Here is a 27293-nt window from a genome sequence, read left to right as displayed (position 1 = left end):
GTAAACAGGTTAGTTTAGTTTGTTTATAATATAATAGGGACCAACTCTTTTATAATACAAACTAAACTTTTGCAATTGTTATATTTACATTCATTTTTACTTGAAGTATATTATTAATATTTTATAGTAAATATAATGCTTAACTGCTAAAATAGATACTTGCAATGTTTCATGAGAAGGTGTGTTGCTTTTCCCTGCTAAACACTTTGAGCAAAAGTGTTAGTAACTTAATTTTTACCAACCTTTTTAAGGCTAACTTGCTTGTGATGCCAATTTCAATTTTGTTAACTGTTTAAAAGCACAAAAGTTAATAATTACTACTTTCCTTTAAAATAATATAAAAGAAAACAGAATTTAAATTAAAATTAATTTTTAAAACAGGTGTACATAAGTACTTTGAGGGTATTAAACATGATGCTTTATTATGTCTGGGAGTCCAAGGTAGAAACCTGCTGAAAAAGTTTGGTTAGCTTCATACATTATTGCTATGTCATTTTTACAATTGCATTTAAAAGTAAGTTTATAAAAATGCATACAAAAATTGACATTTTGTTAATATTACCTTAACCTTAATGTTGAAGTTTTCTCTTACATTTTTGTTTGAATTAAAACATAGAAAAAATTATTTTTTTTATTAATAAAAAGAAATGTTTTTGTTTGCAATTGCATTATTTGTTGAGACAGAAATATATGTACTGTACATATATTTGTAACTGAAACCTTTTTGAACTTTGCAAAAAAAATAGCAGTTGGGGTCACCAGTTTCGTCAGTCAGGATTCAGAGTGTGTCCCGATGGGTTTCTGTCAGGTCCCCTATTCTATCAATGATGATAAACTTTTGGCCTCAAGCATGCATGCATTTGCTTCTCTGTTTAGTGCATTAACTATGTGCAATTAATTAACACAACAGGCTTCCCCCAGAAACATCAAATTAGATAAGGATTGAAATTACCTAAGCAGGTTTATTGCAAAATAACATTCAATAATAGTTGTTAGTGAACAGACTCACCTTTGCACTACTGCACCTTATGTAAGCCGTGGCAATGGATTAACACCCACTAAGCACCCCGGATTTTCAGCCCTCCCTTTCTCCCCAAGGTCAGTCAGCAATTACCATTTGGGCTGCATTTTTATACACAGATACAAACAAGTTACACATTACTTCTAACATATTAGGTTGCCACCCTCTGTTGCCTGGTTACCTCCCCATCCCTTGCAGAAGGGTGGTTTGGTTTACTATTCATCATGCTGTTAGGGTTGCCAGGTGTTTGGTATTGACCCGGACAGTCTGGTATTTTAGCCTCCTGTCTGGTAAAAAAATTCAGAAATACCGGACACCTAAAATGTCTGGTATTTTCTGATTTTTTTTCCCAGACAGGAGGCAAAAATACCGGACACCTGGCAACCCTACGACCCACTCAGCAACTGGGCTCAGCCCCCGGCTACCGCCTTCTGCACCAGATCCCCTGCTTACCTGGTTCCACAGGGAAGCTGTGTTTTGGCTTGATCAAGAAAACAAAATGGCCACCAGCAAAAAGCCTAAAGACCAAGGGGAAGCAATGCTTTCCCTGGGTCTTAGTGCTCAACCGTTCCCCTGTTCCTATCCCGATTCTGACTCTGCACGCACTCTGACAGGGGCCATGCTGTTTTAAAGATGTTTTATTATTTAATTTAATTTAATTTTTTTTTGCTCAACAACTTTGGTCTCCCTCCTTCCCCCCTCCCCCCCCAGAATGTTTTCCCTGGTGTGTTTTTTTTGGGGGGGGAGGGGGCAGGTGTCTGGTATTTTTGGTTAAACAATCTGGCAACCCTACATGCCTTTAACTTCGACTCAGTCCTGAACCTAAGTTAGTATGAACTTTATTTTTGGGGAGGCAGTTCATACCAAGATGTTTTTAGCAAGGTGTTTTGTTATAACCACTCTGAAATGTGCCTATAGCCTATGCTTGGTACCTTTTGGCATTCTTTATGGTTGACCTGGCTTATACTATTTCTCTTTAGCCAAGGCTTTTTTTCCACTTGCAGTTCTACTGAGCCAAAGTTTTGTTTACTAGATTTCAGACCTGGGCTACATCTAGACTGGCGTGATTTTCCGCAAATGCTTTAACGGAAAATTTTTCCGTTGAAAGGATTTGCAGAAAAGAGCGTCTGGATTGGCATGGACGCTTTTCCACAAAAGCACTTTTTGTGGAAAAGCGTCCATGCCAATCTAGACGTGCTTTTGCGCAAAAAAGCCCCAATTGCCATTTTCGCGATCGGGGCTTTTTGCGCAAAACAAATCTGAGCTGTCTACACTGGCCCTTTTGCGCAAAAGCTTTTGTGCAAAAGGACTTTTGCCCGAATGGGAGCAGCATAGTATTTCTGCAAGAAGCACTGATTTCTTACTTGAGATCGTCAGTGTTCTTGTGGAAATTCAAGCGACCAGTGTAGACAGCTGTCAAGTTTTTCTGCAAAAGCAGTTGCTTTTACGGAAAAACTTGCCAATCCAGACACAGCCCTGCTGTTTTTATATTGCTGAGCCTTTAACTTATTACAGTCAAAAAAGGACCCTGGTGGCTCCAGGAAGCACCACTGACCAGGCCCTTCAAGATTGGTTAGCATCACAGTGAGGCTAAGTCAGTCTCTCTGCCTGTCTTGGTGACATATGTTCCTAGAAGCAGCAGCACATCCCCCCTCCAGATCCAGTATGTAGGAGCAGCTGGGGACTCCACACACTGCCCCCACCCCATGCACCACTATGCAGCTTCCATTGACTGGGAATTGCAGCCAATGGGAGCTTCAGGAGCAGTACCTGCTGACGGGGCAGCACACACAGCTGTCTGCTTATGCCTCTGCCTAGGAGTTAGATGGGGGACATGCAGCTGCTTCCAGGAACTGCTTAAGGTAAACACCATCTGGAGAAGCCTTGACCTCCCTCCTGCACCACAACCTCCTGCCTTCTGAATCCTTCAATCCCAGCCCAGAGCCACCTCCTGCACCCCCAAATCCCTCATTCCTGTCCTCATACCAGATCCCGCATCCCCAGCCAGAATCTTAACACCCCTGCACCGCAACTTCCTGACCCAGCTCCCCTTCCCATCTTCCAAACCCCATAATCCCAACCTGGAACACCCTCCTACACCCCAAAACCCTTATCTCCAGCCCAACCCCAGAACCTGAACCCCCAGCAAGAGCCCTCACACCCTCCAAATGTGAGCCTCCTGCCCCAGCCTGGTGAAAATGAGTGATGGCAGGTGTGAGCAGATGGCAGGACCTCAAAGAATGGACAGAGGAGGGGCAGGATTGTTCATTTTTGTGAGAGTAGAAAGTGGGCAACACTACTTCAAACATGGACAGTCCTGTAGCCCAGAGAAATTCTTCACTTGAATCCCATAAACAAAGCCCTACCCCAGAAGAGAAAAACTTTTAGGTGCTTAGATTCTAGCAACCTCCAGAAGAATGTATCTATGCACGAAGTTATTGTGAGCCAGCTCAGTTCAGCCCCTGCCATGCACACAGATAACGGATTTTGATTCAAATAATCTATAGTTTTTAGGGCGTTATTATGCATTAGTCTTAAAAAAAAAGTTATTTACAGAGAGAGTGTCAAATATGTATGGAAACATCCAATAGGGTTTTAATATGTCACAAATTACATAGAATTTTTTTTCTGAAAAGCACTGACTTCTCAAGTCTTATGAAGTTCAGATTTGCTTGGAAAATTACCTAAAAATAATAATATGATTATGTTCTCACAGGACAGAATCTGATATTCTTGTTTACTTAGACCTATGATACCAGAAATCAAAACTCTCTAGAAGTCTTTTAAAGCAAATGTTAATGTTTTTATTGGTGTCTGCCTGGCTGTTTCCACTAGCTGGGTAATATTTCTTCCACTCTAGAGGCCCTTTTGATCAAAGATTGTTAATTTTTCTACTTAGATTAGTTCTTTTTATATCTGTGCTTAATGACCATCTTAGCAGTTCCAAGTGGTCATTTCTAAGTACAACGCTCCAGAGAACAATATTATCTTACTACTACCTACTCTGTGGCTGAAAATTGGGATCTGTATACTATGTCAACAACAGATTCTTTGGAAAGCAGGTACAGGATGGACCTCCCTTAACCGGGACACTCTGGTCCAGTAACATCAGTGGTTTGGCAGTTATAGGGAGGTCGGGCCATGGGGCAGGAGAGTTGGGGGGGGGGCAGGAAGGAGCAGTGACTCAGCTGGGAGCCCCATGTGGAGGGGTGGGCAACACAGTGGAGAGTTCTGTCCCCTGTAACTGGGAAGTAGCACAGGTCGGCAGCAACCACAGAGCTCTGGCTGGAGCCAGGGAGCTCCAGCACCAGCCATGGAGCTCAAGTCTGGCAGAGGCTGCGGAGCGCTAGCCCTGATCATGGAGCTTAGGGTCTGGCAGCTGCAGCTAGGGAGCACCAGCCTGGAGAGCCACGGCCGGGCAGGCAGCAGCGGTGCCAGGCTGGAATCAATCCTAGCAGGGGGCAGGAGTTCAGCATAGACCATGTTGGGAGGTCCAACTGTGTTGACTTATGCTTTTATACAGCAGGCACCCTGTCTCAGCAAGAATGAGACCAGTTAAAGGGCAGCACTCACTGTAAGGTGTAAATATTTAAAACCTGTGCTGATTTCAACATGTGCTGAACATCTTTAACTCCCACTAATTGAGAGTTATGGGAACTGGGGGTATTTAACACCTTGTTAGATTTGGGGCTGAATTAATAAGACCTTCTGAGCCAGCTCTGTGCACAAACTTGTGCTGGTTGAACTAAAAGTGATGCTGCAGCAGTGTAATTAAACTTGTGCAACTGTGTGTGGGGGGGGCACTTTTACAGCTATTTAAAATTGACTTAGAGCAGTTTAACTTGTCCTTGTTAAACAGAGTCAAGCTACACAGCCATAAGCCAGACTGTGAAAGTGATGGAGAATGTCCATTCACAGTTGCACTAGTTTAAGTGGGTGCTACATCACACCTCTAGCTAAAATGGTGCAACTTCTGTGATTAGACGAGCCCTTCTGTGATGAGACAAGCCTATACTGATATAAATGCAGTGCAAGCTTTGCTGCCCCCCGTCAATGCAGTCACGCTTACAGATGCATGATGCATTCCATTATTAGTTAACATGCCAGAGGCTGCTCATCCTATGCAAGTAGCCCAATTGAAATCAGTTTAATGAGGCAAGCAGGATTTGTCCAAAAATACATAAAGAAGAAGAAGAAAAGCTTTATACAACTCATCAGTAGCTTTGTTGTTGTTCAGTCTTACATAGATTTTAAATGATTAAAAAGTTAAATATCTTTTTGAATCCTCTCCTTTGAGTCCCTCAGAACCACTGAAACTGTGATGCCTGCAGGAAATTGCCACAGGATAGTGGTTAGAAAGAGGGCTATTGTGTGGGTTGTTAATATTCATTTGTTTAAACAATTGGGAAATATCAAGGTTATGCACAAAGTTGGCCTCTGTGTAACATGGGATCTCATTTTCTTGCTAAAAGACAGGAAACAAAGGGTAGGAATAAATGGTAAATTTTCAGATTGGAGAGGGGTAACTAGTGGTGTACCCCAAGGGTTAGTCCTGGGACCAATCCTTTTCAACTTATTCATAAATGATCTGGAGAAAGGGGTAAGCAGTGAGGTAGTAAAGTTTGCAGATGATACCAAACTGTTTAGGATAGTCAAGACAGAAGCAGACTGTGAGGGACTCCAAGAAGATCTCACCAAACTGAATGATTGGGCAACAAAATGGCAAATGAAATTTAATGTGGATAAGTGTAAAGTAATGCACATCGGGAAAAATAACCCCAACTATACGTACAGTATGATGGGGGCTAATTTGGCTATGACAAATCAGGAAAGAGATCTTGGAGTTATCGTGGACAGTTCTCTGAAAACTTCCACACAGTGTGCAGCGGCAGTCAAAAAGGCAAATAGGATGCTAGGAATTATTAGGAAAGGGATAGAAAATAAGACCCAGAACATCTTACTGCCCCTGTATAAAACTATGGTACGCCCACATCTTGAATACTGTGTACAGATGTGGTCTCCTCACCTCAAAAAAGATATTTTGGCCTTGGAAAGGGTTCAGAAAAGGGCAACTAGAATGATTAGGGGTTTGGAACGGGTCCCATATGAGGAGAGGCTAAAGAGACTGGGACTTTTCAGTTTAGAAGAGAGGAGACTGAGGGGGGTATGATAGAGGTCTATAAAATCATGAGTGGTGTGGAGAAGGCTGATAAAGAAAAGTTATTTATTAGTTCCCATAATAGAAGAACTAGAGGACACCAAATGAAATTAATGGATAGCAGGTTTAAAACTAATAAAAGGAAGTTCTTCTTCACACAGCGTGTTGTCAACCTGTGGAACTCCTTGCCAGAGGAGGCGGTGAAGGCTAGGACTATAATAGAGTTTAAAGAGAAGCTGGATAAATTCATGGAGGTTAGGTCCATAAAAGGCTATTAGCCGGGGGATAAAATGGTGTCCTTGGCCTCTGTTTGTCAGAGGCTGGAGAGAGATGGCAGGAGACAAATCGCTTGATCATTGTCTTCGGTCCACCCTCTCTGGGGCACCTGGTGCTGGCCACTGTCGGTAGACAGGATACTGGGCTAGATGGACCTTTGGTCTGACCCAGTACGGCCGTTCTTATGTTCTTATGTTCATTACTGTTACATTTCACATTCCTTCCTTCTTTCCCTGGGGTTATGTCTACACTGCTATTGCCTTCTTTCAACAGAAAGTCGAAAGAACAGAGGGGTTTTTCCGACAGCGGTAAACCTCTTTCTATAAGAAAGAAGTCTTTTTCTGAAAAAGTTTTTTTTTTTAAAGGTGTGCGTGGACGCAGAAGAGAGTGTTTTTTCGGAAAAAGAGGCTTCCAAGAAAAAACACAGGTGGTGTTTTTTCAAAAAAAGAGGCCTCCAGGAAAAAACACAGGTGCCCTGATGGACACTCCATCCACAGTAATTCCAACTGAAATGCGAGCTAGCGTCCAATGAATGTGAGCGCTATCTTTCGAAAAAGGAAATCGCTTTTTCATTGCCTTTTTGCTGTGTGGATGCGCTCTTCCGAAAAATGTTTTTCTGGAAGATCTCTTCTGCAAAAGCTTCTTCCAGAAGAAGCTTACAGTCTAGATGTAGCCTGGGTTGCTTATTACACTTACACATTATCTTGCTTTAAATTACATTGCAATTTCTGAGGCAGGTTCTGTGTCTTCCTGTGTGTTTGTACAATTCTTACCATGTTGGGGTTCCATACTGAATGAGACACTTGAATGTTACTGTAATAAAAATTATCATAATAACCCCTTACAACATTGGAGCGAATCTATGGTTTTGAACTACACTGTACATCTTGTTTGCATTCATTAGGGGTGACACAGGACAATTTGTAACCAATGAGTATTCATATTGGATTCTGGTCTGGGGTGAAGCAACTCAAAATCAAACAAAAATTCCTTGATAAACTGTAGCTGATTCGATTTATTGGTGTATATCTAGGGTGGGGAACTTCAGGCCTGAGCTCTGGAAACAGCCCCTGGCTTGCCTGGATGCAGCCCCCGAAGCTCAGGGCAACCCCTCCCAGCATTGGCGCTGGGACTCCAGGCCCCTCGCCACCTCCCCGTGGCTCCGGTGTGCAAGGGGAATGTGGGGAGTGTCCTCCTTCTTCTCAGTCAGGGGCCACATCAGTGAGGGTTTTTTGTTTTGTTGTTGTTTGCTTCTCATTTGTGTGTGGCCCCAGACTGATTTTTCTGTGGGTCAGCAGCTCCTGACTCAGAAAAGGTTCTCAACCTCTGGGCTATGTCGAAACTGGCATGATTTTCCGCAAATGCTTTTAACGGAAAACTTTTCCGTTAAAAACATTTGCGGAAAAGAGCGTCTAGATTGGCACGGACGCTTTTCCGCAAAAGCATTTTTTGCGGAAAAGCATCCATGCCAATCTAGACGCGTTTTTGTGTAAAAAAGCCCCGATTGCCATTTTCGCGATCGGGGCTTTTTTGCGCAAAACAAATCTCAGCTGTCTACACTGGCCCTTTTGCGCAAAAACTTTACGCAAAAGGACTTTTGCCTGAACGGGAGCAGCATAGTATTTCCACAAGAAGCACTGATTTCAGACAGTAGGAAGTCAGTGTTCTTGTGGAAATTCAAGCGGCCAGTGTAGACAGCTGTCAAGTTTTTCCGCCAAAGCAGGTGCTTTTGCGGAAAAACTTGCCAGTCTAGACACAGCCCTGGTGTATATGAAGGGCCAATATCACCATCACCTTTTGGTCTGAAGCTGAGATGCAGTATTAAATAGCCACCCTTTTGGGGGAGTACTGTGTACTCCTATAGGTAGGTCCTTTTCCAGTGCTGATTGCTTTGAATCAATGTGTGCTTAGATGTCTAATTATTCTCACTGCAAACATAAATAATGGCAGGAATACAAAGCAGAAGCCCAGCTGAGCCTGAAGTATTGTCCTTACACGTCAAAACTCTGTTCCTAGGCAGCAGGGTTAGAAATGAGTATGGTTGGGGATATCTTCGTCTGAATCGTTTTTGTTTGTTTGTAAATATATGTCGCTCAGTCTGATGTGTCGTAAAGGCAAACACTTTGCACAATAGTACCCTTTTGAGCCAGGGATCAAACTCACCTCTGGCCAGGAAAGGTAAATAATATTCAGAGAAGAGGAGATGAACTCCATCAGAGATATGGTAACTCCTGCTCCATCCTTCTCAGTTCTCATACATCCAGACATTATGCTTTCTATTCACTTATAATGCATTAAAATGTGTTTATCAGTCAGGGTATGTCTACACTACCCCCCTAGTTCGAACTAGGGGGGTAATGTATGCATACCGAACTTGCTAATGAAGCCCGGGATTTGAATTTCCCGGGCTTCATTAGCATAAAGCCGGCGCCGCCATTTTTAAAAGCCGGCTAGTGCGAACCCCGTGCCGCGTGTAGCCGCGCGGCACGGGGTTCGCACTAGCCGGCTTTTAAAAATGGCGGCGCCGGCTTTATGCTAATGAAGCCCGGGAAATTCAAATCCCGGGCTTCATTAGCAAGTTCGGTATGCATACATTACCCCCCTAGTCGAACTAGGGGGGTAGTGTAGACATACCCTCAGAGATTTAACACTGGGCTTATCTGATAATTATGACAGGTGAACACCACAGTATTGGTTATGAATGCTGTCAATGTTTTGCTCTAAATCAAAGTATTTCTTAGCAAATTTTTCATTCTCTGAGATTTTGTGTGTTATATATGTCCCTAGTGTATCTATTTAATGTTTTTTGTTTCATAAAGGGGCGCTATTAAGTCTGTTATATCATTTCATTTACCTTTAATGCATTTTAGTATAGCATTATTTGTTTACCTGATGTAGATATAGTGTCATTCTCCAATATGCGTTCTCCAACATGTTGATGCAACGTCAGTAAAACCAGAGCTCTTCAGCTTTGTAGCCCATTCGCAAAAAATAAAAGATACTTGTTGCTTTACAATCATAGATGCACATTCTACACACTTTCTTTATGCTAAATTTGGGCCATCTCATTAACTTTTTCCCAAATCCTCCAAACAGTCCTACAGACTGGGAAGCATGAAATCAAATATACTTCATCTTTCCAGCTGTGAAGGTAGGAACAAAAACTAACCAGCAACACAGTAGTTACCAAGAGTTCAATCCCAAATGGAATTAAGCCAACTCTGACTTTAATTTCTACCTTCTGACTTCCCCGGCTAGTCTGCCCTTCTTAGATTCTTGTTTCTGTCTGGCTTCCAGTACATCAGGTTCTTATCCATTTACGAATTCTCTGCTCCTGGGCATTCAGCAGGGCTTGGCTAATATGGTTGTTTTAAAGAGACTGGGCCAGTATAAATTACTCACAATATCTGTGAGCGAAAACATGCCAAAACCTGAGCTGCATATCTAACAATACTCAAAGGACCAAATGCAGAGATGATGCATATGGTGGCATAAGTTAGACAACTTTCACTTAGGGCAGGTCTACACTAGAAGAGCTAAATTAGTGCAGCTGCACTTATGCTTTATGCCAATGGAAGAATGCTCTCTCCTCGGTGTAATTATTCTACCACTGTGAAAGGTGGAAGCTATGTAGGTAGAAGTTCATAGCAACAGTATAGATAGTGCTTAGATCACTGTAATTTGTGTCTTTCATGGTGGTGTCTTTTTCACACCCCTAAGCAACATAAGCTAGATCGACATAAGTGGTACTGTAGAACTGCCCTTAGATGTACTCTTCCATTATGTTAGGGAGTGTGAGTTGATGTAACTTACTGCTTTATCTTCTTCTAAAACTAGTATTCCACCTCTGACACCAGTGTTGCTCTCCTGCTGAGTGGTAACAAAATTCTGGAGTCATCTGGCTCAGCCTCCCAGTGGAGAAGGAAATCAATTATGCACAGTCAAGGTATATTCTAAACGAAACTTGCTTGATTTTATACACCAGTTCTGGAACAGAGATGGTGACAAATGGTATCCTGGCACTCCATTGCTCAGTTTCCAGAACTTTAGTCTAGCAAACCATCTTGCTGCTTCCAACAGCTTTCCTTACAGCCAAATCAAAAACAGTAGAAGCATTATTTGTAACACTTAAAATTAGCTAACGGTCAAATAAAATGAATTTGGGGAGATTATGTGTAGACTGCCATAAAATTATACATGCAGGGAAGCTGGACCTGCAAAAGGAGCAGATTAAAACAGGAGGGGGACTACTCAATTTAAAACCTTCCTCATCCTTAACATATAAATTTCACCATCTTAGACAAATATTTCAGGGCTGTGAGAAATCTTATGTAAACCTCCAAATACATCAACTCTGAATTTGGTTCAAATCCTGCAATTAACTAACCCCCCCCTCCCCCCAAAAAATTGTGGTGCTGGATAGAAAAGCAAAGCTCCCCACCTTTGCTACCACACTTGGGGTATGGCTACACTGGTGTGGGGGCTTTTTTCGAAGAAGGTATGCAAATTGCACTCGCATTTGCATATATTCTTCCGTTTTTTTTCAGGAAGAGGATTTTCTGATATTTGGCTTGTCTACATGGGGCCAAATGTTCTGAAAAAACCCTCTTTCAGAAGCCCCCTTATACCTCGTAAAACAAGGTATATAGGGGGCTTCTGAAAGGTTTTTTTTTCCCAAACATTTGGCCCCATGTAGACAAGCCAAATATCAGAAAATCCTTTTCCAGAAAAAACGGAAAATGATAGGCAAATGCGAGTGACATTTGCATACCTTTTTTGGAAAAAAGCACACAGCGTAGCCGTACCCACTATAATACGTTTACTACTCTAACAAGTCTGTTAGTCCTCGTGATTTGGCCATTGAGACTGGAATGGTATAATATTTTTCTCACTATGTTTCTGTTCCTTTTGATAGGCAAATTAAGCTCTTGGGACCTTCTGATTTGCTTATCTTCCAGCAAAACTGATGACACAGATTGTATTCCAATAGATGGCTTCAATCAGTTAGAATTGTTCCAAAAGGTAAAGTATTGACATGTCATCTTTTGTTTAGCACAAACTAACAAAAATTGTATTCAGTTATCAATGTATGGCCTAAAACTGTGGTTCATTAAACTATAAAGCAAGTCTGTGTTTCCAAGTTCACTGCCCACTCCAGTATATTTATCTTATACTGTATTTGCATTCTTGTAGATGTTCTATCCAGAGATCAACAGCAAAGTCTTAATGCTTTGAATTTGCATGTGGGTTAATATTTTGATATTCATAGGAAATGAAAATTGTTGTAGCTGGTTGTCATGTTTTGCTTTTTGTCTAATCTGAATGTATGGACTTGATACCACAATCAGAATTCTACTGTCATGCATCACAAGGAATATAGAAGTAAAAGCAAATTGCAGCAAATGCTTCTCTGAGAGAAGAAACTTTAGGAATGTAAAAAAACAGCTAGAAAATACATTCAGTGTTTCAGAATGATTGGATCTATTCAGTCAAATACAAATGGAGATTGTGCCACTTATGCATGGGCTGCATTGGCTCTAGGAAATGTATATAAACATTGTCATTTTACATACATTAATACAAGCATCTCTCCAAACAATGACTTTGGCTCTGCAGCTGACAGAATGTGGATGGACTGTTGCACCATGTGGAGCCTGCTCTGGAGTCCTTTTGAATTTGCACATGAACAGCAGCCGACACGCATACTGTCAATTGCAGCATCAAAGCCAAAATTAGCTAGTCTTCTAAAGAGGTCCATAATTGGCCCTCAATTTTTCACCTGAATTTTGCAAATTGCAGGCATAAGTTAGGTTATATAGTCATCAAGGTTCCTGATTCAATATTTAATTTGCAGGTGCAGACATGTTAGTGACTGAAATTGCACAGTTATTTGCATCTGCAAAAGTGTGGAAATAAAAGTATAGGCCTATATTGAGTCATAATTTCAAAAGAATTGCACAAATAATAATTGCAGGCACAACATTGCATTCTCCAAACTAAGGGTGCACAACAATAAAAGGATCTTCTAGAAAGCTGGATTTCTTCCATGAATCTTATTAGTAATGATCAAATCAAGACTGGATTTTTTTAAATTTATGGCTTATTAATTATTTTGTAGTGCCTGTATTATTGAAGAGGTCAGACTAGATGATAACAGTGGTCCATTCTGGCCTTGAAATATATAAATAAATTCACTGTTTCAAGAATAGTTCTTCATCTGGCATATTACCCCAGTACATATGTATATTATGTTGACTGTCTGATTGGGATCTTCATCCTGCAACATGTGTAACTTTACACCTGGGCATTGGCCTACTCTGAGGGTCAAGGGCCAGATTTGTAAAAGTATTTATATGCCTAGAGATGCAGTTAAGTGCCTAATGCAATTTTCAAAAACATCTAGGTGCCTAACTCTCAGGAATTTCTGCACTATAGGGTTTTGCCATGGCAGTTAAGAACCTTGATACTTTTAAAAATCCCAGTAGGTGCCCATTTGCTTAAATACCGAGGTGCCTAAATACCTTACAAAATCTGGGCTCAGGCCATTTGATTGTAAATTCCTTGAAGTGGGGACTGTATCTCCCTTTATGTCTACACAGCACAGTGAACAGTTTGGCACTGTTTATTTAGATTTGCAATATATACGTACAGAAATCCCTTACATTTGCGAAATTTTAAAAATATGACCATATACAAAATAATGTAAAAAATGACTGTGGGAGGCCAATCCATTCTACAACAGCGAGGCAGGAAAACGAGCTCAGAATTAACCTGTCACGGGAGGTGAAAGATGTACTAGCCACCTCTGCATGATAGGTTTTGCCCTGCTTTTGCCTAATGGGGTTCTAAGCTGCCTACTGTGTGGTTCTATGACAGCTGAAGATGATGGAAACAGTTGCTTGGTTTACTCAGGAGATCTTTGGGAAAAGAGCCCTCTCCCATGCCTTGGGTCAACGGAGCTAAGTGGCTTGTGTACGTAAATTAATGGGAATTATGCACATGGTTATATAATAATTTGACCACTTTTCAAAGTTGAGTACCACAGTTAGATTGCTAAATCGATATTTAGGGAATTAATGTACTGACCTGGATTTCAAGGGACTGAACTTCTGTTCTGTTGCAGCGCATGTTCTTCGAGAACAGTGCTTTCTGGCGCACCTAGGAAAGAAGCCAAGTGCCAGCAAGAGTCAGTTGCCTTTTGCCAAGGGCAGCGTTTCTCTATCAAAATTGTTTTGATGCTTAATTGAACAGGAGTGGTCCCCACTATCATTCATTTGAACCTATAATTGGCTTTATTGAAAGCCATTAGCTTACTAGTGGTAGCGATACTGACTGGAATATTATATATGTCAGGGCGCTTTAATGCACCACTTGAAACAAAGTAGTTTACAATAGGGGGAAGCATGAGTAGTGTTACTGATAAATCAATAGCCACATAAAATCACACTGGAATCCAGTATCATGACTATGGTTTCGTTCCTCTGTGAGCCAGGTGTAACATCAGGATGCCGTATGCCAACAATTGTTTAGCGATAGGATGATTACCCCACAGAATATGCTTTCTGTGCTACGTTATTACCGATTCTTAGGGCCATCAGCCTGCATAACAGAATAATTAGCAATCAGAGCACTAGAGACGAATATACCTAAAGCCTTTGAAACTAAGGCACAAAGAAACTAAGTGCTTGCCCTAGGTCACAAGGGAAATCTGTGGCAGAGCAGCAACTTAGCATAGGTCTTCCACATCCCAGGCTAAGATCCTAAACATTAGATCATCATTTCTCTCTATGTGCTCTTCCAGTGCTATGAATGAGGATGATTGACAGGCACACAGAGGAGCAAGAAGCTTTGGAGGTGAAAACTGTGGGGGTGACAGAATCATAGTATCCAGAAGAGGAAAAAAAGTCTGAAACTTGCTTTGTGGTAGCTATGTAGGAGAAGCTTCCACCTCAGAATTCTATTTTCACACTCACAGTGAGCAGCAAAAGGGAACATAAATCAATGTTGACATCAGTAGGAATTTCACACATGAGGTGGCCCTGGCAAATGCTATGTGAAAACATGCAGGGTTCGTGAGACATAGTGCATCTTCTGGTGAAGTCATAGAGCATCTCTGTATTATTTTCAGGTAAATACACTCCCAGAGATTCAGCACTTGCTTTGCAGAAGAGAAGGATTATGCCAGATAATTAGAGCTTTTCCAGGTAATCCTTTAATTTGTTTCAGTTTGCATAAATGTTGAAGATCCTTTGACCTGCTTAATAGAGAGGCTAATTCTCTCTGTGTTGGAATGTGTGGTTTCATATTTGTATATTCTTTATTTAGCAGAATTTAAAAACAAAATAGAATAGAAACAATTAGTCCATTTCAGACATCTCTTGAAAGTAATTTGTAGTAATAAAGGATCCTTTACACTAAACTTACTCCATCATTTAGCTAGTGGAGACTGGCAAAATCAATTTATTTTAGAATACAAACATCCTATATGTCAGACTATATTGTTGTTATTCCATGTATTTATGTTTATCCTTCAAAGCCCTTGGTTCAATGAATTACGTTTATTCAGCTTAACAAAAATATTGAGGCATGAAGAAGGAATAGGAGTTGGAGCTTGGTTTCCAGCCCAAGAGAGTTTACTTATTAAAAAAAAAAAGTCTTGTGCATTAAATTCATCAACCAGAAAAGTTTAAAGGTTATAGGCCAGCTGCCAGAGAATCCTAATTTACTCTGGGTAAAATCCAGCCCAGAGCAGGGGTCTGGCTCAAAGCCCTATGCTCCATGTTAATCCCTAGTTAAATTCTATGGAGATAAATTCTGATCTCATTTACACCAGTGAATATCCGGTGTCTGGATTTACACCATATAACTGACATCACATCACGCTGGCCCCATGCTGAGTGTATAACTATGTCTTAAGTCCACTATGTCCACTGTGTGACCCTTTTGCTTTGGGATGTGTAGTAGAAGCTAGTCTGATACAATACTGATTTTGGACAAATTAGAGTTGATCTGTCAAAGTTCCAAGGATTTCAGAAATTGCTTTGATTTTGTAACAGTCTGGATTTGAAACATTTTGGTTAGCTCTGTTGCACTGTTTGGACAACAGCCAATTAAAAGAGTTTTATTATTGTGCTACCACAAAACCATGGACATAAGAGGCCCTCACCACAGGGAGAGATTTCCCCTCCAAGTCATACTTTCATTTGTGTCCATAAATTGTAATAGTCATCTCTTGCTCGCTTGCTCACACACGCACACACACTGACTAGTGTCCTGCTTCTCTAAGCGCTGCTTTTAAATATCTGATTAATTCCTTTCTATCTTCCTTTCTATCCTTATTCACTAGATAAATGGGCCTAGTCTTGAGAGGTGCTGATGTCCCACTGAAGGTGCTGGGAGTTGAGTACTCAGCATTTCTCAGGACTTAGGCCCTTTCTCACACAGACTGTGTGTGAGACTGCAGCACAGATAGGCATAGTCACACTAACCTTAGCCTCACCAGCATGGCTAAAAGTAGCAGTTTAGACATGATGTACAGGCCTCAGTGTGGGCTGTTAATGTGGGTATGTACACAGAGTTCCGTGTAGGCTTGTTCAGCTTGTGCTGAAGCCTGTGCCACATCTTCCCTGCTATTTTTGACTATTCTAGCTTATCCAAGCTGCAGTCATGCTTGCAGTTGCATCGTACACAGACTCTGTGTCTGATGATGATTTTGACGGTTTATAAGACAAGCTCCTCAAGTAATGTAGGCTTCTAATTTTAGCTTCTAAGCAAAGATTTTTAGCAAGTCTAATACAAATAGACATATCTTTAAGATTTTTTTAAAATCTGTTTTTAATCTTAATGTTCCCTGGTGGTTTGAGAAACCAAACAGAATAGGTTTGTCCTACTGCATGAGATCTAGAGAGTGAAACCATCTAGTGTGGATTCCCTGTCCAGGAGGAATGACGGACACAAAATAAACCAATAGTTTAAAAGTGAAAAGAGGATGGGGGCTGTTGATCTCCCAAAATGTGTGATCCCTCCCTGCTATCACAGATCTCTTTTTCCTCTTTCCTTTTCTTGTCAGCACTTCCTGACAGACTTTTCATTTCAGTCCAGACAGCAGCATTGCCAAGAGTCTGGATTTGGCTGAGTAGTTTCCTGGATTTTGAAATGATCCCAGGAGAAACTAATCTCTCCTCTTGCAGTAGCACATGGGAATTTGTTTCTTTTAAAGCCAGAATTGGCTTGTTGATCCTGTGTCTCTGCCTGTGGGGGAAAGGAAACTCACCTGATCCTATTGGAGATGGCTTGTCAGCTTGTATTTCCCATCCATGCAGCATGTAACGGGTGTTCGCTATGTAAGAGAACAAGTAATAAACATGGTTGCTTACCCAGAAGAGCTTACAATCTACTAAAAGACAAGATGAGACAGGACAAGGGGTGACAATAAGGCAGAGGGATGGATTCACAACTGTAAGATTGTGTTTCCATTGATAGGTTATGCCACTTCATAATGCTTATAGACTAACTGAAGCGTAGGAGCATAAGTTTTCGTGGGCAAAGACCCACTTTGTCAGATGCATGTAGTGGAAATTTCCAGAGGCAGGTATAAATATGCAGGCCAGGATCAGGCTGGAGATGACGAGGTGGATCCAATCAAGGAGGATGAGGCCCACCTCTAGCAGCTGATCTGGAGGTGTGAATTCCAAGAGAGCAGAAGCTGCTTTTGTAGTTAGCGAGCCATTCACAGTCTTTGTTTAATCCAGAGTTGATTGTGTCAAACTTAAAGATGAACTGTAGCTCAGCAGTTTCTCTTTGAAGTCTGGTCCTGAAGTTTTTTTGCTGCAGGATGGCTACTTTTAGATCTGCAATTGTGTGTCCAGGAAGATTGAAGTGTTCCCCTACAGGTTTTTGTATGTTGCCATTCCTAATATCAGATTTGTGTCCATTGATTCTTTTACGTAGGGACTGTCCAGTTTGGCCGATGTATATAGCAGTGGGGCATTGTTGGCACATGATGGCATATATTATGAAATGACAGTCTGGACCTCTACATAGAATGCTTCCGCCGACGTGCACAGGCAGAAATTGTGGAAAAACAGCATCGCTTGCCTGGTAACCTCAGTCGTGCAGAACGCAATGCCATCCACAGCCTCCGGAACAACTCTGACATTATAATCAAAGAGGCTGACAAAGGAGGTGCTGTTGTCATCATGAACAGGTCTGACTACCTAAAGGAGGCTGCCAGACAACTCTCCAATACCAAATTCTACAGGCCTCTTTCCTCAGATCCCACTAAGGAATACACTAAAAGTAGCCATCCTCGTCATCTCCAGCCTGATCCTGGCCTGCATATTTATACCTGCCTCTGGAAATTTCCACTACATGCATCTGACGAAGTGGGTCTTTGCCCACGAAAGCTTATGCTCCTATGCTTCAGTTAGTCTATAAGGTGCCACAGGACTCCTCGTCGCTTTTGCAGATTCTGACTAACATGGCTACCCCTCTGATACTTCATAATGCTTGTTTCCTTTTAAAATTGATGTATTTTCCCTAAAGCTGTGTGGAGCAGAGGTGTAATTATGTAAGGGGAAGGTTGTTTGCTGTGCCTTTAAGTGTAAAATGGGTGCTGTAGCTTGCCTACAAGGAAAGACGCACTCTGTTTGTTCAAAACTATATACACATAGTTTTGTTGCTCTCTAAGGTGCCATAGGACTACTTGTTTTTAAAGTCACAGACTAACACAGCTACCCCTCTAGGACAAGACATTGTAGTTCTTGTTTCTTTGTTTTTCCCCTTCACTGTAAAATAGTGTAACCAGACTGAAAACTCATTTGTTTTTTGTGTATGAAGAACCAGCCTGGGAGAGCTCTGGAGCAGTTCTGTGAGTGGTGGGAAAAAGGAAGCTGTGGAGGGAGAGGCAGAGAGAAGTGATCTGGCAATGAGGAGGAAAAGGTCACAGGTGTATATGAGGATGTGGTCATAGAGGGTGGGTAGGACAGAGCTATAGTGAGAGGGAAGGGTTGGGATGCAGCAAGATGAGAGACAAAGAGAGCTGCTAGATGCTGGGCTGATAGGGCAGTGGGAAGAGAGGGTTCTGTATAATAATGGAACATGTTGGTTAATATCAGGAGGCTTGAACCTGGGAAGGCTGGACCATTCTGCTTCTTGAGATAGTGGTGGCTGGCTGGAGGGGCATCCGGGGAGAGAGCTTTTCAACCTGCCTGCCCCCTGCCTGCCCCGTGTGGAGGAGATGGGCTGAACCAACACAGTAGTCTGGGCTTGGCTGCTGCATGGTCTGGTAGGGGTTCAGGAGAAGACCCTAATGCTCATCCCTCTATTCCATGGTTCTCCTGTTGCTGGATGTTGTGTGCAGCTACAAGACTCTCTGAGAGAGATTTCTATAGGCGTATTAGCAATAAGAAGGTGATCAGAGAGGGTGTGGGATCCTTACTGAAAGAGGGTGGTAACTTAGTGACAGATGATGTGGGAAAAGCTGAAGTATTCAATACTATTTTTGCCTCTGTCTTTACAGACAAGGTCAACTCCAAAACTGCTAGGCAGCACAGTATAGGAAGGAGGTGGGCAGCCCTCGGTGGGGAAAAAATAGGTTAAGAAATATTTAGAAAAGTTGGATATACACAAATGCATGGGGCCAGACCTAATGCATCTAAGGATACTGAAGGAGCTTGCTGATGTAATTGGAGAGCCATTGGCCATAATCTCTGTAAACTTGTGGAAATCAGGGCAGGTCCTGAGCAATTGTAAAAAGGCAAATGTAGTGCCCATCTCTAAAAAAGGGAAGAAGGAGAATACAAGGAAATACAGATTAGTCAGCCTCACACCAGTCCCCAGAAAAATCATGGAGAGGATCTTCAAGGAATCCATTTTGAAGCACTTGCAAAAGGAAAGTGATCAGAAAGAGTCAACATGGATTCACCAAGGGCAAGTCATGTCTGATCAACCTGATTGCCTTCTGTGATGAGGTAACTGGCTCTGTGGACATGGAGAAGGTGGTGGACATGATAGACCTTGACTTTAGCATAACTTTTTATGCAGTCTCCCACAGTATTTTTGCCAGCAAGTTAAGGAAGTATGAATGGGATAAATGAACTGAAAGGTGGATAGAAAGCTGGCTAGATTGTCAGGATCAACAGGTAGTGATCAATATCTCAGTGTCTCGTTGGCAGTTGGTAAAATGTGGACGCATTGGAGAAAGCCCAGCAGAGGGCAACAAAATGATTAGGGGGCTGGAGCACATGACCTATAGGAAGAGGCTGAGGAATTTGGGCTTTTTTAGTCTTCAGTAGAGAAGAGTGAGGGGGGATTTGATAGCAGCCTTCAGCTTCTTGAAGGAGGTTCCAAAGAGGCTGGAAAAGAGGCTGTTCTCAGTGCTGACAGATAACAGAATGGGGAGCAATGGTCTCAAGTTGCAGTGGGGGAGGTCTAGATTGGATATTAGGAACAGGGCTGGATTAAGGGTGGGGGCTAGCTGGGCAGTGCCCTGGGGCGCCAACCTATGGGGGAGTGCCTGATTGAAGTGGTAAGGGGCGCCATGCGCCTGGGGGTGGGGTCGCGCATGCACTGTGTGCCTGCTGCCCAGGGCACAAGTATGGCTCAGTCCAGCACTGATTAGGAAAAGCTATTTCACTAGGAGGGTGATGAAGCACTGGAACGGGTTGCCTAGGGAGGTGGTGGAATCTCCATCCCTAGAAGTTTTTAAATCCCAGTTTGACAAGGCCCTGGCTGGGATGATTTAGATGGGATTGGCCCTGCTTTTAGCATGGGGTTGGACAGTGACCTCCTTTCAACCCTATGATTCTAGGTGCCTTTACAGACCACCAAAGAAGCTACTCCTGGCTGCTTCTGGCTTCAAGTTTGAGGATGCCTAGGGTGGGGATTTAGAAGGCTTGGGCCCCGTGCTCCAGAGCAGCTGCTGTGTGGTCAGAACCAGCCTGGATGCCATGGAACTTTCTTTCCCTACAAAAAGCTAGGCAGATAGAAGAGGAGAAGAGAGCCAGAGAAGCCCTATGTTCCACCCTGATGGTGGGCCAAAGCGGACCCATAATGCACGATCAACCTTCTGTCTCAGAGTTTTCCCTCGGAAAGTATTGGGATTGTTGGCAGAGAAGACGACTCCTTGACATTCCTCTTACCTAAGCAGTCCAGTCCAGCCCTTTACAAACACACATTAAATTCTTTCCCCAGGGTCTAGCCTGTGTTGTTCCCATCTCAGCCAAGCCAGCAGTGGCATTTAAGGGATATCTTTGCTGCATGCAGGCTTCCCTCCCTGGCAGTGTGCAGCGTGCTCAAGATACTCATTCACTCACATGGCACGCTCTCTGAATACCAGCTAGCTGCCACAGCTTGTCTGCCTTCCTCTCTCTCTTTGGTGACCCAATGACCAAACTGTGATATAGTGACATGACCAAAGGGTGGGGTGGTATGTACAGCAATCGTGAAGTCCTTTGCTATTCTCTAGTGCTAGCTTCTCCTCCAATTCCATTACTGTAGCAAGCAGGTGGCTAGTAAAAATTAATTGTGGGGTGCTTGGTGTTGTTTTTCACTTCCCTTTCCTTTGCCTTGGGAGATGCCACCTGATGTGAGTTGCTGAGGGTGGGGGGCAAGGTGACATTCCTTGCCTTCTGCTATCCTGTTGGCCACAGTTGTAGGTTTGTAGCAGCAGGTGGTTGGCTTGCTGCAATCGTCTGTGAGGCAAGCTGCTTACTGCCGCTCTGCTCTGACTCACTACCAGCTGCTGTGACTCTATGTGTGTTAGGTCCCCTCTAATTACTGGGCCTGAATCCAAAGATCTGCCGTAAATCCACCCTTGGGAGCTTTAAATTATAGATTAAACATTCTTTCCATTTTAATAATCTAAAATGTTAGTGACGGGAGTGTACATTTTCAAAAATAGATTTACTTGTGATTGCCAAAGTGCTTTAAAAATGTCTCCATACAAGTAAGCATCACAGTGTTGTGGCTGAGGGCTGTGTGCAGTGAAGCTCAAGAATGCTAAACCTGATCTATTTGTTTCTATTTTTATCTTATTTAGATTATAAACTCTCAGGGACATGGATTCTCTCTTATTATGTAGCTGTACAGTGCCTAGCACTGATCTCAATTGGCTCATTGAAGCACTTCTGTAGTAATAGCAAATAAATGCAATGTGTTTTGAAAGAAAAAATTAAAAAGATAAATGAGTTTAACTACTTGGTCTTTGCTTACATACCATCTTCTCCTGGATTATTAGGGTATCATTATGCATGTGGCTCTTAACGCTGTGCCAACTTTTTCGTTATAAGTCATTTTTTCCAGAGTTTAATAACTGGTCTGTAAACATTGGTTTTGGTTTATAGCATGGCTCACATAATTCTAACCCAGAAGCAAGTTGTTTTGGAAAATATCAAGCCAATCAATCTTTTTCATTGTAGTTATAAGTGTGTTACAGGAAAGAGAAGAAGCAGAAGTTTGAATTTAAAGACTCATTTTTCTGCACATCACTTAAAAGAAATTTAAAAACAACAGCAAACAGGGCAGGTGTCAAGGCTGTTCACCACTTTGGCATGATAAATGCAGAAGTGGGGGCTTGAAAAAGCACCCCAAAACCTTATCTCTACAGGCTTTGGTACAAAAACTTCCCCCCAAAATCCTAATGCCTGGACTTTGGCAAATATCTGCTGCCACTATCAAGTGCTTTTGAACCCACAAATGGGGTGGATACTTGAAACCAAACCCTAAGGCACCCCAAGCTCTTTTCCCCAAAGAGCTTGAAAAAGAAGAGAGAAAACAAGTCACAGTCTGAGGTAGCTGACTCCTAGTCAGAGGGTACGTCTAGACTACATGCCTCTGTCGCCAGAGGCATGTAGATTAGGCTACCAGGCATAGGAAATTGAAGCGGCGATTTAAATAATCGCCGCTTCATTTAAATTTACATGGCTGCTGCGCTGAGCCGACAAACAGCTGATCAGCTGTTTGTTGGCTCAGCGCGGTAGTCTGGACGTGCGGGGGTTGACATCAAAGGCATTTGTCGACCACCCAGGTATGCCTCCTGGGATGAGGTTTACCTGGGTGGTCGACAAATGCCTTTGATGTCGACCCCCGCGTGTCCAGACTACCGCGCTGAGCCGACAAACAGCTGATCAGCTGTTTGCCGGCTCAGCGCGGCAGCCATGTAAATTTAAATGAAGCGGCAATTATTTAAATCGCCGCTTCATTTTTCTATGCCTGGTAGCCTAATCTACATGCCTCTGATGACAGAGGCATGTAGTCTAGACGTACCCAGACAGACAGACCTCCCAGGACACACAAATGAACCAATACTGGTTAATAAGAAAAAGAAAACAAACTTTTATTACCAAAACAAAAATACCATTGCAAGCATAGTTGAGGTGGCTAGATGGTAAGAGCCAACAATTGATATACTCAGAGAAAATTCCCTGGGTTAGAAAGCTTCATTACAAAAGAGAGAGAAAATACTTTTAAAGAAAGAAAAGACATTTTTAACAGCACAGACCTCAATTCCAGATTCCCAAACCAGAAAATAAAACCTGATGGGCTAACTAAACTTTGCCCTACTTACGTATTGTGAGAAGACTTTTCTTGGAGAGAGAGAGAGAGAGAGAGAGAGAGAGAGAGAGACGGCCTCCCATCTCCTTGTTACCTGGAAGGAACTGCTTTGACTCGGACAAAGGAGGGAAAAGATAAAAATTCCCTTGTCCCAGTTTGAAATCGCTACCTGCATTGTTATTGGCTGACTAGATACCTGGCGAAGATAGGAGACATAGTTAACCCCTTAGTCCTCAGGTGCTGGTCAGCCCTCCTGGTTATGACAGCAGGTTATTAGTCCCTAAAGCCAATTCATTTGATAATGACTTTAGGAGGAAAGTTAAACAAAGTAATGTGTTTTGAAATAATAAAGTAGTGGATAGTCATGGCTGTCTTTCTCACTCTGAAAGTTCACAAATATTGTTTAGATTGGGCTTCAGTAAGCTTTAATGCATGGGTTAAATTCTTTTCTGTCTAGGTCTGATTGACTGCAAACTGGGTTTTATTTCAGTCACATTTAGATAACGATTTCCTACATTTTCAATAGTGAAGTGTCATTTGAAGTGGCTCAGTTTTTGGGAGCTCAGCCTGAGATACTTAAATGAGGGCAGATTTTCAGAGGATGGGAGCTCTATGCTTTTTGAAGATCACATTGGAGTCAACATCACCAGTCACTTTTGAAAATTTAGGCTGATGTCTTTAAAATAAACATCTTTTCCCCCACTTGGCCTAAACCACAGAAATGTGCACATCACACAAAAGCTAATAGCATGACAAAATAGCAACAAAAACAGTAAACACTGGATTCACTGACGTTAAGTGGAGTTTTTCGCTTGGCTTCATTGGGGCCCAGATTTGTCATATGATGTTTTACATTGTTTTGCATATTCAGTATCACCTCAGTTTTGGAGGCACCCATTCTCATTGGATGTTTCAAGACATATGACATGTTATTTCAGCCTTAATTATAGATTTTCTGGTTTTCTTTCCCCACTTTAGGGGGGGACCAAAGAAAATCATGGATCTTTGCTTCAGAACAGTTGTCCTCTTCATCAGATAGAATTGCCTTGTGGAAGCCATTTGAACGGAATGAGCTGTTTTTGCTTGATGAGCACAGCCAGCCTAAATCCATTTTATTCCTAGTAATTCAACACTTAATGGTCTCTGTAATGACCACTACTTTTTAATTTTTTTCACCGGAACAATACTTGTGCTACCCTAGTAGAAAACTGGGGAGTAAACTGCCACTCTAGGTTACTTTCCCACACCCACTACATCATCATTTTAATATTATCCAGACTAAGTTGCAGATAATTTACACTAATCCATGCTTTAATCTTGCTAAGATGTTGGTTAAAACAGTTGGCTGCACTCTCTAGGCTGCATGAAATACAGGTATAAGGCTGAGTATCCTACACATACTGAAAGCATTTAAGTCCATATATCTTCACCTAGGGTACATCTACACCTCATTCTTATTTAAATAAGCTATTTAGGAATAAAAACTGAAATAGCTATTTTGAAATAGTGCATCCACACTGCAAATGATCATCGAAATAGCGCAGAGTTATTTTGAAATAAAACATCCACACTGATTGGAGCCTGAATCACATTTAAGGCCCTCCAGAAGCACTCTGGGTAGGGCATCAGGACAGTGATCATTTCCTAGAGCTGCTTCCTGAGGCTATCTGAGGCTTCTGCCCTGTTCAATTGTCTGTCGCCTCTCCTCAAGGGACAGCAAACTCTTCACACTGCGTGCTCTGGTTGCACTTGTGGACACCACAGCACTTCTGCCATTGAGCCAGACTTGCTGGAAAGTAGTCACCGGCTCTTAGACCTGCGCCACACCTGCTGGTGCAGTTACTGCAGACTGGCTTAGTCTCTGCAGGAACAGGACCCTCCACTCCCTGTAGGGCATCTCCTCATCTCTCTCTACATGCTGCTTGTGCAGCACAGTCCCTCCTGCCCTCCCCTGCAAACCGTGCTTCTGTTGATGGGATGCCAGTTCTGACCAGTGGAACTGCATCATCTTGGAGCGGTGGGACGACCAGCAGTGCCTCCAGAATTTCTGCATGCAAAAGGCCATCTTCCTGGAGCTATGTGAATGGCTCACCCCTGCCCTCTGGCAGGGACACCAATATGTGACCCGGCGTCCCAGAATTGTGTTGCCATCGCCCTGTGGAAGCTCGCCTCGCCAGACAACTACCACTCCATTGGGAACTAGTTCAGTGTGGGGAGGTTGACCACTGGGGCCATGCTTATGAAGGTATGACTTCCTTGCCATTATCCCAGGAGAGTGATGAACTTCTGGAATGGGGTTCCCTACAGGGGGTGGGGAAAAGAAGCTCCCTCTCCGAAAGGTCTTTCAGTCCCACCTTCATGAAGCCCTGCTGGGGGATGGGGAAGCCAGAGGTTGGTCCTGGTGTGTGGCAAGGGCGAGGGGGTGGACTCAGGAACCTTCTGAGGGCTCTAGCAATCCTGCGATTCCCTGTTTGTCTCCTTCTACAGGTGGTGAGGGCCATCAACACCATCCTGCTGCACAGGGTCATCATTCTGGGCGATGTGGACCCCATCATCATTGGCTTTGCCGCCATGAGCTTCCCCGGCTGTGGAGGGCCATTGACAGCACCCACATCCCCATCCAGTGCCCTGACCACCAGGCCTCCAATTATATCAGCCAGAAGGGGTACATTTCCATGGTCTTGCAGGCTCTTGTGGACCACCGAGTGTCCTCTACCCCACTGCACTTGCCCAGGGCAGATGCTGCCCCGAGAGAGCATCCAGACCCTCTCCACTCACCACCTCCAACCGTGTGTGTCTAGGGAAAGTAATAGAACTCATCTGATGGACCTTCCCTGGCTTCGTCCAAGCCCTGGGTGACATCCTCGGAGAGGGGTACTGGCTCCAGGGCCAGGATGACTTCTTGGCTGACAGGCATCATGTCTAGATGTTCATCTTCCTCCTCCTCCTCCACGGCCATGCCCTCCGGGAAGCTGATGAAAGGCGTCTCCAGCCCAGAGGATGTACTGGAGCTGGTCGAAATATGGGCAGTTCTGGGGTGCCACACCCTGTCCTTCATGTAGGTCTGCCTCACCTCCTTGACCTTCATGTGCGCCTGCTGCTGGGTGTGGCTGTGTCCCTTCTAGTGCAGGCTGTCAGCCATCCAGCCATAAATGTCCGCATTCCTACATCTGGTGCAGAGATCCCAGACCTCAGTGAGATCCAGGATCTCCACACTACACCAGGACAGTGCCCTCCCATTTTGCCCCGGCCAGGGGCTTGGGAGCTGGCTGCTGGCTCCCTTGCAGCCATGGAGGGCTGAGTGGGAGCATGTGGCTCGCTCATGGTGGCAACAAAAGCAGTGAAGGCTGCTGCTGTGTGGCACAGGGCTGGCAGGGCTTTCCTTGTACCACAAGCCTTTTCCCCTGCAGTTGCAACTTTAAAAGCTTCAGGGGAAAGGGAACTATAGAGTTCTGATGAGTGTGGGCAGAGTGGCCACCAGGGCACCTGTGGGAAGCCCTGGAGGCCACTTATTTCAAAATAACCACAGCTGTGCTATTTTGAAATAACTATTTTGAAATAGGTGTTATTCCACATGAAACGAGGGCTACAGATTTCGGAATAAGATGCCCATTATTTTGAAATAACACTACAGTGTAGATACACCTCTACTGGCCTAATAATCTCACATACTCAAAGAGTAAGATGGTTGACAGCCAATCTTGCAATAATTCACATTTCCTTCAGGTAGGAAAGCAATTATCTGACACTAACATCTGGGAACTCTGTGTGACAAGAATGAAACCAAGGAAGAGGAGTTTTGATGGGCACTGTAGTTGCATCATCCATGGAATCACGGAGAGCTGAAGCATCTAATCAATATGGGCACCTGATCTTTATCCCTCACCAGGAGAAGACCATCAGCTAAAGCTATTTGTGGCTGGAACCCTGATAACAGCGTCAGGGAAGTCGCTGGTATACAAATATTCTGAGAGTTGTACCATTCAACCTTTTCCATAGGCTTAACCAGAACTAGAAGCTTAGATGCTGCTTGATAGTGTCAAGAGACAGATGTTTGAAGAAAGGTGAAACGTGCTTCCTTTAAAGTGTTTGGCTCTTTGCTCTCCTTAAAGGAGGCACTGGCAGTCTCTACCAGCGAAGAAATGGATCTTATCAGCCATGGAATCCAAAGCACACTTTATGGCATGAAGTTGTCCCAACACATCTAGCACCACTGTGAATAACACTAGCTGACCATCAGGCAGGGAAGATCTATCATTAGACCACTCCAGATATTGCTGCATA

At 43.1% G+C, this 27293-nt stretch overlaps 1 protein-coding gene across 6 annotated transcripts in view; it reads left to right on the top strand.

Annotated features, from left to right (window-relative positions):
- The window catches only part of CPED1 (cadherin like and PC-esterase domain containing 1), a 214716-nt gene that overhangs the window by 38619 nt on the left and 148804 nt on the right, over positions 1 to 27293 (top strand). For 4 of the 6 annotated variants that reach the window (XR_012903743.1, XM_075928905.1, XM_075928915.1 and 1 more), the window contains exons 4-5: positions 11371 to 11477; positions 14584 to 14659. The exons of 1 other annotated variant lie outside the window; for it this stretch is intronic. Coding sequence is in view for 4 of the 5 variants with exons in the window: in XM_075928905.1 (XP_075785020.1) it covers positions 11371 to 11477; positions 14584 to 14659 (183 nt within the window). In the remaining variant the exon portion in view is untranslated. Of the gene's footprint in view, positions 1 to 10292; positions 10402 to 11370; positions 11478 to 14583; positions 14660 to 27293 lie in introns of all 6 variants that reach the window. One more of the 6 variants, XM_075928938.1, reaches the window with a different exon arrangement.

Source organism: Pelodiscus sinensis, chromosome 1 (genome assembly GCF_049634645.1).
Source record: "Pelodiscus sinensis isolate JC-2024 chromosome 1, ASM4963464v1, whole genome shotgun sequence".
In the NCBI taxonomy this organism is placed as follows: Eukaryota; Metazoa; Chordata; order Testudines; family Trionychidae; genus Pelodiscus; species Pelodiscus sinensis.
The sequence above is the reverse complement of the archived record's forward strand: the minus strand, read 5'-3'. Positions and strand labels throughout refer to the sequence as shown.